Source organism: Brassica napus, chromosome A7 (assembly GCF_020379485.1).
Source record: "Brassica napus cultivar Da-Ae chromosome A7, Da-Ae, whole genome shotgun sequence".
NCBI classification, from domain to species: domain Eukaryota; kingdom Viridiplantae; phylum Streptophyta; class Magnoliopsida; order Brassicales; family Brassicaceae; genus Brassica; species Brassica napus.
Window position 1 is genome coordinate 239687 of NC_063440.1, and position 15192 is coordinate 254878.

The window sequence follows — 15192 nt, forward strand, 5'->3', positions numbered from 1 at the left end:
AATTTATTGATAAACTAATTAAACAAAAAAACTCAATTTGGGACTATAAAATTATATTATTTTATAGAAATTTTTAGTGTATATTGATTTAAAGAGTATTAATTTGAAAAGGTTATATTATATATATATATATATATATATTTCAATCTTATGGTTTCTATTCTTCCACCCGCTCAGATATATTACGTAACCGTAAATTCTAAATCTTGTTTTAGAATACAGTAGACGTACCTTTTAAAATTTTGGATATTTTATATAGGTTAATTGGAGAGTGATTTTGAGACAATTTATGATATATAAGTCTTGATAAATCTTAACAACATGTTGTATTTTGATAATTTCAGTTATTTTTAAATAAGTTAAGTAACTTAGAAATAAAATACCTGAATCAAAATAGATAGTTTAGTTATCTAATTTATTTTTTAATATTTTTGTGTGTGCTTTAATATAGTTTTACTTTTACCTACACGGTTAAAAGGTAATAGACAGATTTTATGATTGTGTCATTATGAACATGTCTAGTACACGACTGTTATTCCATGTAACCGTGGATTTTAATTAGTTAGTATTGTTTGTTATGCGCATTATGAGTTTGTGATATAGTTTTATACGCATGCGCATATGTATAAAACATGCGTAACCGTGGATTTTAATCAGTTAGTATTGATAAGAGAGATGGTCCCGAAGTGGGATGAATAGTCATTCAATGAAAAAATTGAAAAATGCAAAGTGCGTTTCACCCTCGAGTTCTTTGAACAAGCTCTCCACATCAATTCTGAATTGACGAGGTTCTTTTTTTCTACAGATAGAACCAAATATTCTATAATTTCGCACGTGACAGAATCATAAACAGAATCAGCACAGTTAGACGAAACAATGCAGTTTATATTAACAACACATTACACAGCAATTAGAATTGATGATCGGTTTCTTTTCTTTTTTTTTTTATAACTTTTCTATCTCAAGTAATCTCCTTCTTAATGTGCTATGTATATTCCCTTTTCATGTTTTAAAAAAAAGAAGTATATTCCCATTTCTTTCCGATGACACTACATTAGACAACGGCCCTGTTCATCGGACAAAGGTCGCGGCAGCGACTGCCGGTTAGAAAAGCACATAAACAACAGAACAATTAATGAAAAAAAGATCACAGTGATGAGAGAGAAATGGTCGCTGACGACACAAATTCATTCCGGAGAGTGCCGCTGTTTTATGTAACGATTCACACTTTGTGTTCATCTGAACAATAAGTGATGGCTGCGACTTTACCTAGGCCAAATTTCTTCATTTTGCCGTTGTATTTTGATCGCCATTGCTGCCGCAGCGTTTGCCTGACGAACATGGCCAACATATAACTCAGCTCTGAAATTATTGATAGACCTAGACCATATATAAAGTCTCATCTCTAAATGCCTAGCTCACTTCATCCTCTTCGAATCTTCCAGCGCTGCATATACGGTCAAATAGTCCACCTCCAACAGCATATTCCATGACAATAGTGATATGCTTTGGTATCAAAACTACCTGAAAAAGCCAAAAAATTAACACACAATGTATTTAGGAGATGCGAGCTGTGAAGATACTTGCTTCAGCTGGTTATTTATTTTCAAAATAGCTTTAATCATACCACTATCAAAGTGTATAAAATCAGTTACGTCCTTAAAGAAAATTATATTCAGATAGTCATGTGATGCGTAGTTAATAATCTCTCTTGCCACGTTCTCATCGATCTACATACCAATAAAACCTAAGCTAACTATCGTTGCACATCTAGATATTCCCTGGTTGATATCAAGATATTTCTCTTACGCTTATCAAGATAATTCTCTGAACATGATAACAGAAGCAAGTATACCTCAGTTTTGTCATCCTGCTCATCACGTTTTACTCAGCTGAATCATGCATCATCAACCTGTATAAGAGAACCCTACATGCAAATAAGAATCTTAGTTGTTTTCTGGTATGTAACATATAACTCTACATATACCATCTCCATATGTAGTCAGAGAACTTGGGAATTTATGTCAGTTTAAGTTCAGATATATGTCATCATGTTGATTTATACCTCTTTTGTTATCCATTTTCCCTTCCATGTGTATATAGGGAACGAAACAAACTGAGCATAGTTTTCAAGAGCTTCTGAATTCAGTCTGGGTCTGCAAATCCTTTGTCATCCGGCTACATAAGAATAAGAGGAAATTTAGGATACATGGTTTCATGACAGTACAAATATTTGTTTCTCCTCATTTAGATAAAACAACAACAACGCAGTTACAAAAAAATACAAAAAAACAAATATTTTCACCAAGCTACAAAAGAAATACCAAAGCATTATGATCCTTTAGATGCAAAGTAAGACAGGTCCCTCTAAGAATGATTAGCTGAGGATCAGTATCTTCTTAAATGGAAGATACTGCTTGAATCAGCTTCTCCTTCCCATACATATTGCTTATAGACTTTGGGCTCTTCATTGACACAGTAACCTTCAAAACATAGATATATATATATTACTAACGGAAGGGAGAACATATCGACATATCAATCACAGACTTGTCCATATCCTTCAAGAGGATCGCATGAGACTAAAAATATTAGACAACACCAAAAAATAAAGGAAAGATGGTTACTGCATGTTTTTGTTAGGTTGCTGATTCATTTAATATCAAAGATGCAAGTTAGAGACGGCACAATGTAACATATACCTCAGAAGGGCCTCCCAGGAATACAATAGAAGACTCAATACCTTGCTCAGGAGCAATCAAGTGAGGATGGCAACCGTTAGCTTAGTGACCAGCTAGGGGATGTTTAAATAAATCGGAATTACAGAAGATATTAAGCAGTACTGAATTACAAATATGAACCATCTATATATTTTAAAAAATGATTGGTTTACTAAATTAAACCTTTTTTTATCAGCACCTCACTTGGTCAATTAAATCTAAATTCGTAGCACCCCCAACGTTTCTTTCTATATCCATGACAAACATCCTCACATAAATTGCAGCAGTCATGCTCTTCCAGCAAGGGAAAAAACACATGTCACATGAAAGCTAGAAAAGTAAGATTGAAAACACACCATCAAATATAAAATTAAGAACATGCTTACGTGGTTCAAGGAAGGGAATAAGAAAAGGACGCACTCATGGTTCAACAAAAGAGTGTGTCCAACACGTTGATGAGCATCCTTACATGGTTCAAACACTCTTACATCCTGGATCTCTCAGAATGTAAACTGACGCAATGATGTTTATCTTATTATCGAGTCCACTAAACCCAAGACTGAAAGTACTTCACTTTTCCTGTTAAGGTTAGTAGCAATAACATTAGCAAGGTCAAAAACACAACACTTTAAGAAAAGTCGATCTAAAACACTCTTAAGATAAATTGTCATTCTCTATTCAGTATTCATAGTGTTCATCAAATATTAAGATAAACTGAAAGTTTAGAGATTTGGGTAATGAAAAAAAAAACCTTCGGTGATTGTAGATTTTACGGCGGAGAGCGCTAAAACTTTCTAAGAAATCAGTCGACAGCGGAAACCGATTAAGATCTGCTCTAATGAGATGGAAGCTGAAGGCCAATTAGCATCCCTACTTTAGCGGGATTATGGGCTTCTCAAAACTGAATCAACTTGACCGGCGGCGACTTTGTAGAAGTAAACCGTCAGAGATCGACGATTTGGAGCGTTTTAGGGCCATCATTGCGGTGCTTCAAGGATTCGGAGAAATAGTGAGCAATGGAGAGAAGTAAGAGGTTTGAGCATACTCTAAACAGCAGAAGATGAAGATGAAGTAATATATGGCTAGGGAAAGTTTGGGTCAATTAAATTAGAATCGTTACAGTAGGGGAATCTGAAAAGGTTGTAAACGGCGGATGAATGCATGAGTCGACTTAGGGTCTGACTGGTTCAAACGCAGCGGTTGCGGTTGCGGCTGCGGACGTTTGCGGTTGCGGGTGGTTGCGGTTTCTAGCGGTTTTAAGAGATTTGTACGACTGGTTCTGCGGTGAGAAATTGGTGCGTTTGCGGGATACTTATAACTGGTTAACTACCAAATACAACAGCGATTAATAATAAATTAACAATATTTACATTTTATATAATTATAAAAATATCAAAAATCATAATATTATAATAAATATGTAAATTATATTTTCAAAGTTATAGTTTTAAAATTTTAAAATTATAGAAAATATTTTTATTTTAAAATTTTATAATATTAATTAAAATATAATAGATATATTTTAGTATTTTCATAATTTCATTTAAAAAAAAATTATTGAATATTTTTATTTTTGTATTTATATAGTTTTTTAAAAAAATTATCCTCCCGCAACCGCCCGCAACCGCAAACGCTAGCTGGAACCAGCTTTTGATTTTAAGAGGTTCAGAGCGGTTTGAAGCGATTTGTAGTGGTTTGTATAATTGTTTCGAAACGCTATCAACCGCTACCAACCGCAAAAGCTGCGTTTGCGGGTGATAGCGGGGAAACCAATCAAGCTCTTAGGCTGCTGTGATTAATTAATTTTGTCTGTATATTGGGTATTAATGATGGGCCACGACAACAGAAAATTAGAAGCCCAAAACTAAGTTGACCGTGAAAATTTTGTCGAGTAATATCAGACTGACGTGGCAGAGTAAACTCTTTTGATTGGCTGATTTTAATTGATGACGTGGATAGTCTCACAAGGCTTCATATTCACCTTTTAGTATAGGTTAGATATTTATACTGTACAAATAGTAGTCTATTTAGTATGAAATAGTTATTTAATATTACATTTTTAAACAATTTTTTTATATATTTTATATTGAGTAATTTTATTTTGGTTTTCAAACTGTTAGAATATTAATCTTGTGTCGGCATAAGTATATTTTTATTTTTTGTATGGATCAAAATTTTAATGAATAATAAAATTGTTATATATATATATTATTTAAATTTGATGTTGTATATATTGTATTTTTCAACATTCATCATATTTGATTTGCATTGGACTATTATTTATATAAAAATATACATAAAATTCAGTATTTTCGTATGTACGGATTTGCTTATGTAAATTAAATATTTCTTTGTTTTACTTATGTTATGTTTCAAAGGTATCCGAATGTGGAAATAAGTATAATGGATTTATGTATATCACTATATTATTAGAATAAAATGTAACAGTAACAAATAACTTTTTTGAAAAAAAAAATAGTATTATTTCCACTGTTAGATTTATAATCTATTAAACTCGACGGTATAACGTAAAACACGAGTTGCTTCAGTGGCTATATGATCGACTTTGAAGCTCTCAGTTGGTGGGTTTGAATCTCTTGAGTACCATTTTTTTTTATTTAAATTTCTTGTCAAAAACGACGTAGTTTTAAGATCCGTCAAATTTATACTCAGGGACTCTGATAATTCCATTGCAGAATCCTCCTCATCGCACCGGCGCTTTGTTCCTTCGGCTCTTGTGGCAGAAGCTTTGGCGGTTAAAGCTGCAGTTACAGCTGCAGTCTCTTCCCATGTTAGCAGCCTCACTGTTAACTCCGACTCCAAAGAACCTTATTTTGCTCTTGAAGACTCAAGGTCAAGATGTGGCTCTGCGAGGAGTGCTACACGACATTCATGTTCTGTGTCGCTCTTTCGTATCTATCTCGTTTAAGTTTATCCCGCGTTTAGCAAATGTTCAAGCTGACTCCTTAGCTAAAGCAGCTTTACTTTCTTTGTCTTTTGCTGCATCTGATGTTGTAGACTGATACTCTGTTCTCTTAATCAATCCGTATTTGCTCAAAAAAAAATTATACACGGCTACTACATGGAAGGGTTATATTGCACGTTGAATGGAGTTGATAGGTTTGACTTCCATTTTTTTCATTTGGAGGGTAAATTTGCAAAAAAAAATCACTTGGAGGGTTTTTTTTTGCAGAAAACACTTAAAAAAACTAAAACCAGTATTTCAGCTTACATGTTTCAGTTAACAGCATAATAGTTTATAGATTGATATTTATATATGCTTAGAACAAGTTTGTTGTCATTAGGAACACATATATAGCTAATCACAACAAAACCAAACCAAATAGATAAAACACACAACTGGGAAAAGGAGATAAGATACACTCTATTGGTAAAGAAAATGCACACAATCACACAAAATAGTAAATACTTTCGGAGACCAAACCGAAGTTCAAATTAAATCAAACCAAACTAGTGCTTCGGTTTGTCACTTTGTTGGCAAGGATATATAGGAGGTTTTCTCATAAAGTTCTTTTGAACTTATTTTATTTGGAAAGCAAGAATGATGCTTCTTCCTGGATAACCTTCCATGCCTCCTTCACGTGCTTCTCCTCCGTCAATGGCGCTCCTATGGCGAAACGTAGTACGAATTTTTCCGATAATATCTGTTTGCGAACGGAAACCAAATACATATATATACCTTAGTTTAAGAACATTATCCAATAAGATGGAAGAACAAAAGAGAGAGAGAGAGAGAGAGAGAGACTTACAGTGTGAGAAAATAAGAGTTTTCCTGAAGAGTTCACTGCGTCTAGGAGGCTGCGGTTTAGGTTGTTGCACTTCTTTTCATCGTTATCAACAGCCGCTATACGGAAACAGACCAGAGAAAAGATCCTAGGAGTCACAACCTGCCACAAAAAGAAGAACACGTTATATATATCCCTGTCAAAAAATCCATAAAGTTTTGAACATTAACATTACAGTAGTTACCTCAAAGTTAGGATCTTTGGAGACAAGTTGTTCGAATATTTTAGCCAGTTTGATATGGTTTCTTATATAGCTCTTAAGGTTCTCAGCTCCATAGAGCCGTAAAACCATCCATAGTTTCAGTGACCTGTCAAAACACAATCTCAGAAATCAGAGTATTTGTATATATGCAGATGTTCCTGCAAGACTTTCTTCGAAAGAAAAGAACCTGAATCGTCGTCCAAGAGGGATTTGCCAATCTTTGTAATCAACAACCAAGTTTGCCTGAGATGCCTGCCAAATTTAAAAAGTATATAGGAAAACTTTTATAGCTTAGTTATAGATTTGAAGCAATGTTTTCAAACTGGACCGATAACTGAACATGCTTTCTTTTGGAACATAGGTCAATATGGTCCAACCGAGTTCGATCGAGTTCAACCAAATTCATTTAAAGAATAAAAATTAAATTAAATCTAAATACTTTTTAGTTATTTTCGATAAATTTTATAAACATAATTAAGTTTACTTATTAAATTTTTCAATAAAATAATTAGGAAGTAATATTTAATTATAAATCAAATAAAAATAAAAATTTTAAATTCAAATATAATATCTGTATTTGATTTTAAAATATTTATCATCATGAGTTATGAAAATTCTAAAAACTGAATATAATCAAATTACAAACAAGCCCAGTTTTTATCCATAGAACCGTATATATACCTGGTTTAAAAACATTTATTTGAAGAGAAAGATTATAAACTAGGTGATTTTCCGCACATGCAAGCATACTTTATGTTACACATGTTAATAATACTCAAAACCATTTTTTATATGTTCAAACATTAATATAATAGATTAAACACTCACTCATGTAGGTGTTTGTTAATATATAATACAATTTACTGCATAAAATAACTTGGGAATGTTGAATATTGTAGAAAGTTTTTAACACACTACATTCATTATTATTATTCTTATAAATAACCAAACAATAATTTTCATTTTTATTTTGGCGAAAACAATCTATTTGTCTTTCTGCAACGTATGGTCCTAATTTTTATTGATAGTCATAAAAAATCAATGACAACAAAATATTGAGTATGTCTCGTGTTATAATAAATATATTAGATGTAAATGGTCAATGGTTTCACTAAACCCTCATCTAATATATTAATGTTAGAATTTAAAAAAAATTACCAATCAATATTTTTGGATAATAGCACAATCTCTATAATATTATTTGAGAAGTCAGTTTTCTATGTGTCACGCTCACGTTAATTCTCACGATGGTTTATTACTCTGATACCCTTAATGAATTTAATTTGTTATTATAAAAAATTTCAACTTTATTTGCATTAAAAATATTTTTATATAAAAAGACAATTTTCACGTCAGTCACATATTTACATATATAATATTGATTTAAATTTTATGAATTTGATAATATATCTATTTTGCAACTATTTAATCAAACGATTTTTTTAATAGATAATAGTAATAAATAAGATAATACATAGACCGGATTGTCCTAAGTCACAAGTTTGCAGTTTTTAATAAAGTTATAAATAATAATACAGATTATTCAAACTAATATATATCACACGCACAATACTAAGTCAACAAAATAAAACTAATATATAAGCTCAATCTTTTTATGTATAGCTAAAAATAACTAAAAATAATATCACTAAATAATTAAAATATAAAAATAAACAAAATTAGTAACTAAAATTATTTTGAACATGAAAAATAAGCAAATTACCTAAATTATGAATTACATGACAAATCAGCAAATTTACTTCTCAAATAATAGTATAGAAAAAACTTTCTTACTTTGTTTTTGAGATACTCTGGATTTGTTGAAAGAGCTTCAGTGAGAGCAGATTGATCCTATTTATCAAACATCAACATTGTGTGAATACCAGGATAAAAAAAGGAGGAGAAAGTGAGACCGAAAGAAGGGCATATGTACCTTCACCCAAAGTAGGGAACACTCGAAATTAGTGAGCAACCATTTGTGAGCATTCATGTCAAAAGAGTCTGCAGTTTCTACTCCGTGAATGTACTGTCTATACTCTGGACATATACAAGCACTTCCAGCATACGCTGCATCGATGTGAAACCACATCTCATTGCTCTGAGAATGCAGTAAAGAAAAATAGCATCAGTTTTATATGCTATTAAGTTCTCTCTAAAATGTGAAATAAATAACCTTTGCAATCTTTCCCAGTGCTGCTAGTGGATCAACTGCTGTTGAAGAAGTTGTTCCAACCTGCAAATAATAAACTAATCTTTCAGAAAAAAGTATGCTTCAGATGGTAAGTAAGTAACAGGTTAGCTAGTGCTTCTTACAGTGCCACATAAGAAGAATGGAATCAATCCAGCTTCAAGATCCTTAGAAACAGCTTCTTGAAGCGATTCAGGGCGCAGAGCGTAATTTGTAGATGAATCTGTTTTCAGGACCCTGCAATTCTCTAGATGGATACCGGCTAGCTGTCAGGACCAAAACCAGCAGAAACAAATTTAGCTTCTGTTAACAAAACTTTCTATGATCAAATCTGCGAAAAATTCACCTGGCAAGCTTTCTGTAAAGATGAATGTGTCTGGTCAGAGGAGTAGACAACAAGCTTCTCAAGTGCTTTCTTACCAACGCTTCTTAAGACCTTATCGCGGGCAGCAATCATAACAACGAGAATAGCTTCACAAGCTGACCCTTGGATTACTCCACCTCCATTTCCTAAAATACAACTTAGCTAAGACTAATTCCAATGTAATTTGCTATTTTTATCTCTAAAATAGATGAACTCTATAATATTAGATGAAGTGTGTTTTTAATGTACTTCTCTATAATAATAATCTCCAAATATAGATTAAAAGTTAAAACATAGAAGAGTGCTATTTTTTCTTCTACAATTAAAGGAAAAAATAACAATCTCAATATAAAAATAAATCAAGATTGGTCGGAATAGTTTTGCCTTGCTCCAAGTAGTTCTTAAGCAAAACGATTATTCTGACCAAAAAAAAATATTTGTGTCAAAAATATAACCTTTGGATAGAAACTGCTCTGGCAGGTTGAGCAGTTTTGCAACCCAATCAACAACGACAATTTCGAGCTCAGTTGCAGCTGGAGAAGCAACCCAACTAAAACTCATAGTATTAAGACCAGCACTCAACATCTCACCCAAGAACCCTGCAATGCTGCCGTTAATAGGGAAGTAAGCAAAGAAACTAGGGCTTTGCCAATGAGTTACTCCAGGCAATATCTTGGCCTTGACATCTGAAAAAAAAAACAAATTAAACTCACTTCAGATCTGTCTGTACTCAATATGGTCCAAAAAAACTGGAAGTGGGTATTTATATAGTTAATTCACCGTCAAGAACTTGTTCCACCGTTTCAGGATGGTCTGGGGCTGACTCAGGCAAAAGATTATGAAGATAACCAGGCTGTATCAGAGACAAGTAAAATATCAACACGCAAAACCTAATGTGACTACAAAAACATTATGCAAAACATTGTGCAAAAACATTGTGCAAAAAAACCAAGCGCTCGTAGCTTGGTGGTAAAGGAGGTACAGCTGTACTGCCCACCACCCGGGTTCGAGTCTTGGCCACAACGGATTTAACATCCCTTCCGTTGGGGCGCTGGACCCCTTTCGGGGGAATAGTTGGGAATGTGGCTGCCCAGATACCAGAGTTATCACAAAAAAAAAAAAAAAAAAAAAAAAACATTGTGCAAAACTCACATGAAACTGATTTTTTTTTTTTTTTTGAGAAAGTACATGAAACTGATTTTCAGATGGAAAAGAAAGAGACCTGAACTTGGCTAAGGACAGGGAAAGTCTCGATGGTTTTGTAATAATCAGCAACGAAATCCACCATTCGATGTCCGTACTCTCTCAGTTGCTCTGAGTCCATCGGCTTCAACGCGTTGTTGCTACGACCATTTTCCCTGTTCCATGAGTTGGAGAACAATTTTAAGTAAAAAACATTCCAAAAAAGGATTCACGAATTTTTAAGAACATACATTTTATGTTGTTCTTGCGTGGCCTTGAATCCGTGTTTTATGTCTCAGAAGCTTCCTCAAAGGGTTTGATTGGTATGGCGCAGATCTCTTACTTGTTATGGCACAGTTTTATAGCACAGTTTTTTTTTTCTTTTTTTTTTCGTATAGATGTTTTATACAATTTAAAATCACAAAATAATGAAGGTGGTTGGTAGAACTGTAGATCTATTTTTTTTTAATTTTAACTTTTATCTATAGTTTTTAAAATTACCAATCATGTTTAAAATTAATGTTTATAGCTACAACAAAAAAAAATAAAAAAAATTGTAAAATCTCTATTTCTCAATTAATTACGAAACAGAAGCTAAACGTCAAAACGCTTGAACGATTTTCGAACTGTTCACCTGGGCGATTGTGAACTCGTGATCAAGAATATCGCAATCCCAAACAAATCTTTTTTGTCGGCAAATGTTTGTAAGAATTTTAAACATTTTACCAAAAGAAAAAAATAAGTATTTTAAACATGTCCGTGAATCCAAAGATCATTGATTTTGTAACAGTTTAAAATTGTACTAAAATAAGACTGAAATTATATGACTTTCTAATGATGACACGTGGCTACAAAAAAAGTTATAATCTTTCTCAAATAATATATAGGAAATTATGAAATAATATATATATTGAATAATTAAAAATCATTAAATATTACATATATAATTAAACCATGGATCATAAAATTTGAATGTGAGATTTTTAACAGTTTTAGTAATTTATAGTCATTTTTAAAAATTCAAAATATAACATATAGAGAAAAATCTAAATTTTTATTATATGGTTATTATGGTTGTTTAATTTATTTTAATAGTTTCAAATTAAACAAATATGATAGAAGATACACTAAGTTTTATCAAATCTTTATTTTTCAAAATCATTAATTGTCATATATATTTTAGCTGTATTATGTAATTTCGTAATTTTTATTAAAGGAAGTTATAAAGAACATTAATAATGAATTTATGATTAGTTTAATTAAATAATTATTATATAATTAGATGGACCAACATATTTCTCTAATAATTCTAAAAATCCTTCTAATGATGACACACGTAGTTACAAAAAAAAGTTGTAATACTTTTCAGATAATATCCCTGTTCGAAAAGGCGGCGCCGAAGGCCGCTTAGTCGCCGGAAAGTCGCTAGTCGGGCTCCGGCCGCCAGGATTTGGTACCAATCGGACAAAAACTCGAGATTTTAGAAAACTCAAGATTTTGTTTATATAAACTTAAAAATTGAAGGTTCTCTAGTAGATTTATCAATACTAACCTTAAATACAAAGGAAAATGGAAAAAAAAATGAAAAAGGACAAAAAAAAAGAGGTGGCCGCCATTGTTAGGGTTTAGTCGGAACACATATGAGGAAGAAGATGAATATGAAATGTTTGTTCTACCCTTACTAATGTTTAAGTTAGAATAAAAATTGCACTTGCCAGGTTCGAACTCGGGTGCATTAGGCGGAAATAAAGAGCGCTAACCACTGGGCTATAACAGATCTCCTGGTCTTATTTACATATACTAATATATATAGATAAAACCTATATAAAAACTTTAAAACTAGGCCCCGATTAATCCCCGTTCAATCCCCGATTTTTTTACTAGGTGCTAGGCCCGGAGTTACCGCCCGACTAGCGCCTAACGTAGTTTTGAACAGGGGATAATATACATGAGATATGGTCCAAACGAATGGTCAATATCCTCCAAATATATTCTGTCAGCATAGCCCACACCCAGTGCTCACGTGGCCACATGTGGGTTCGAAGTTCTCTGCGAACCGCAAACAATATGCTGTCTAGACCACTAGATTTATGGCGGAATAAAAAACGTGTAGGGGAAATCTCATGATTTTTAGTATGTACCAAATTATAATTTCCGCTTTTAAATTGCGCAATTTTTTGTTGTCAGCAATTTTTTCAAGCAAGCTACTAAATGAGAACAACCCTAAGATAGTCCTAAAAGAAACATTTTATCACAATATAACACAGAAAACTCAAAAATGACCAACATATAATCCATACAAAAAAAGTAAAAAGTACTTATATTTTTAAGTTAACTAATGTAGACTTATAGATGAGATTTAAGAAAGATTTCAGGATAGAGTTTACGATTTTTGTAAAAATATATAATTGATTTAAAATAATAATTTTTAAATATTTATTTATTTTTATATATCTGTAGAGAATGGATATAAATGTGTTTTAACTCTTTAATGAAATCCTATTTTGTCATTTTACTCTTTATGTTCTTTTTGTTAAAAGAAACCTTTTTAGGGTTTTTAGGTAAATTCATCCATACTAAGTTAAATTAAATCAGATTTGAAAAGTTAAGTCGATAGAACATAATCAACATAAAATATAGTTGAGCATTTCATACAAGTTTTTTTGTCATTGAGTTCGTTTTTGTAAATGTTTGAATACAAAATTGGAAAAGAACTTCTTACATCGCTGAAATTTATTAATGTGAAAATTGCAAATTGGTAATTTCATCAGCATAAACATCATCTTCATCAGTTAAAAATAGCATGTTGCAAAACCCACATGTGATTATTATATTCATTCACTTCATAGCTCAAATTAGAGCTTCAAATTTTGCAACTATGAGAGAATGTACGGGATATTCTTTGTGTAACGACCCACTCCCAAAATATTTAAAGTTTTAAAAGAAACTAGATTTTGATCCGTGCAGGTGTATTTTTTCAAAAATATGTTATTGTTTGTTTTTCATGTTACTATTTAGGGTTGAACAAAAAACCCGAATCCAAAGAGCCGAACCGATTCTGATCTGAAAAAGTAGTACCATATTTGAACAAAAATTGATTAAATATCCGAATATTCAAAACTTTGGTATTTGGAGAACTGAAACCTAATGCGAGTCGAAGTATTTTGGGTATCCGAAGGTATCTGAATACTTATATATATTAATAATTTTTTGATTTAATGTGTATAAAAACATCCAGAATATTTATGATAATTTTAAGTTGATTTAAGTACTTGAAAATATATACAAATAGTTAAAAGTAAATATCAAAAATAGTTAAAGTATATTCAAAACACCAAAAATACTTAAAATAATTATTGATTTTCTATCCAAATATTTAAAACAAACCAATTTATATGTTAAGTTTAGGTACTCTGACATATGTTATTCTTATATGTAATATATTATTTTTTTTTATAGATTTTGAGAAATTTAAAGTATATAATGAATTTAAAATTTTTAAAAATAATTTAAATGAGTTATTTTGAATCCGAACCGAATCCGCAAAGATCCGAACCGAACCCGAACCAAAATTTAGAAATATCTGAATGGGGCTGAAATCTTTGACTCCGAAAACCCGAAACCCAAATAGACCCGAACCGAATCCGAATGAGTACCTGAACGCCTACCCCTAGTCGCTATTATATTATATATATATATATCATATAATTAATCTTATTTTATATGTACCATCATATAAGTAATCATATAATTAATATTATTTTATACGTACCATCATATGAATAATCACATTATTATATTTTTAAAATTTAATGTGAAATATAAAACCATGATTTAAGTTGGTGTTTGAAATTGGGCTTTGTATTGTATTTTTCTTATATATATTGAAAACAATTTTTTATAATAATCGGAAAATATTTTAGTAAAATAAAGTTTTGAATATATGTATATTTTTGAATAAATTTTGATATAAATCAATTTAAAATTATTATGAGTTGAAATATATATATCAAGTAACATAAGCCCATTATTTTTTAATATAATGTAATGGACTTTTATTTTTTTCTTAATAACATAAGCCCATTACATTTTTTTCTTAATATACTAATATTCATATTTCCAAACAACATTATATTTTTTTTATTATACTATTCATGTTTCCAAACAAAATCTAAAGGTACTTCTACTTTAATAAGATAGATAGATCACGAGAAATTAACTCTACAAGGATAATAGAGAAAAATATAGAATTTAATTTCTATCATATTTAGAATATAGCATACATGTAAGAACTCACATTTTATCTACGATATATAATAGATTAAAAGATAGAACACAAGTTATCTTTTTCTAAATTTTCCACATATAAAAAGCCTACAATATATATTGTATTTTATAAATAACAAAGACATTTAGTTAGAACCGAGGAAGCTGTATTCTTTTGTTGGATATATCATAGAGAAAACTTCACAAATTATAACTTCTATTAAATGTATAAGATAAATTAGAATTTCTATTTTATCCTTGTAAAAAATGTTATAATATACATTCTATCAAATTTAGTTCAACATATCCACCATGGTGCCACCGTAAACTAATTATCTGTCGTAAAAAAAACTATGAGAGATTGAACACCACCAACAATCGAGGAGATATCGGCCATCTACTCGAGCTAGAACCGCGAAAAAGACCAACACATGAAAAAACTATTGCACCAGAACAGAGAACCG

At 31.3% G+C, this 15192-nt stretch overlaps 1 protein-coding gene and 1 long non-coding RNA gene across 8 annotated transcripts; both read right to left on the minus strand.

Moving 5' to 3' along the window:
- Positions 1–969: 969 nt before the first annotated feature.
- Positions 970–3890, minus strand: LOC125576629. 7 transcript variants are annotated; one of them, XR_007315058.1, is made up of 7 exons: positions 3472–3890; positions 3107–3299; positions 2703–3014; positions 2325–2483; positions 2066–2178; positions 1856–1927; positions 970–1524 (listed from the first exon to the last, which is right to left on the minus strand). It is a non-coding gene; the product is annotated as an uncharacterized LOC125576629 (long non-coding RNA). The 7 variants fall into 7 exon arrangements; XR_007315063.1 differs by having other exon boundaries at positions 2703–2794; positions 2920–3299; XR_007315060.1 differs by having other exon boundaries at positions 2703–2794; positions 2904–3299.
- A 2071-nt stretch (positions 3891–5961) lies between these two features.
- LOC106357570 (phenylacetaldehyde synthase-like) lies at positions 5962–10853 on the minus strand. Its single transcript, XM_013797253.2, has 13 exons — positions 10714–10853; positions 10503–10638; positions 10061–10133; positions 9736–9966; positions 9263–9426; positions 9042–9182; positions 8902–8961; positions 8662–8826; positions 8523–8579; positions 6916–6980; positions 6711–6834; positions 6491–6628; positions 5962–6385 (listed from the first exon to the last, which is right to left on the minus strand). Coding segments are annotated over exons 1-13 (1476 nt in total). The 5' UTR covers positions 10716–10853; the 3' UTR covers positions 5962–6265.
- Between the last annotated feature and the right edge of the window lie 4339 nt (positions 10854–15192).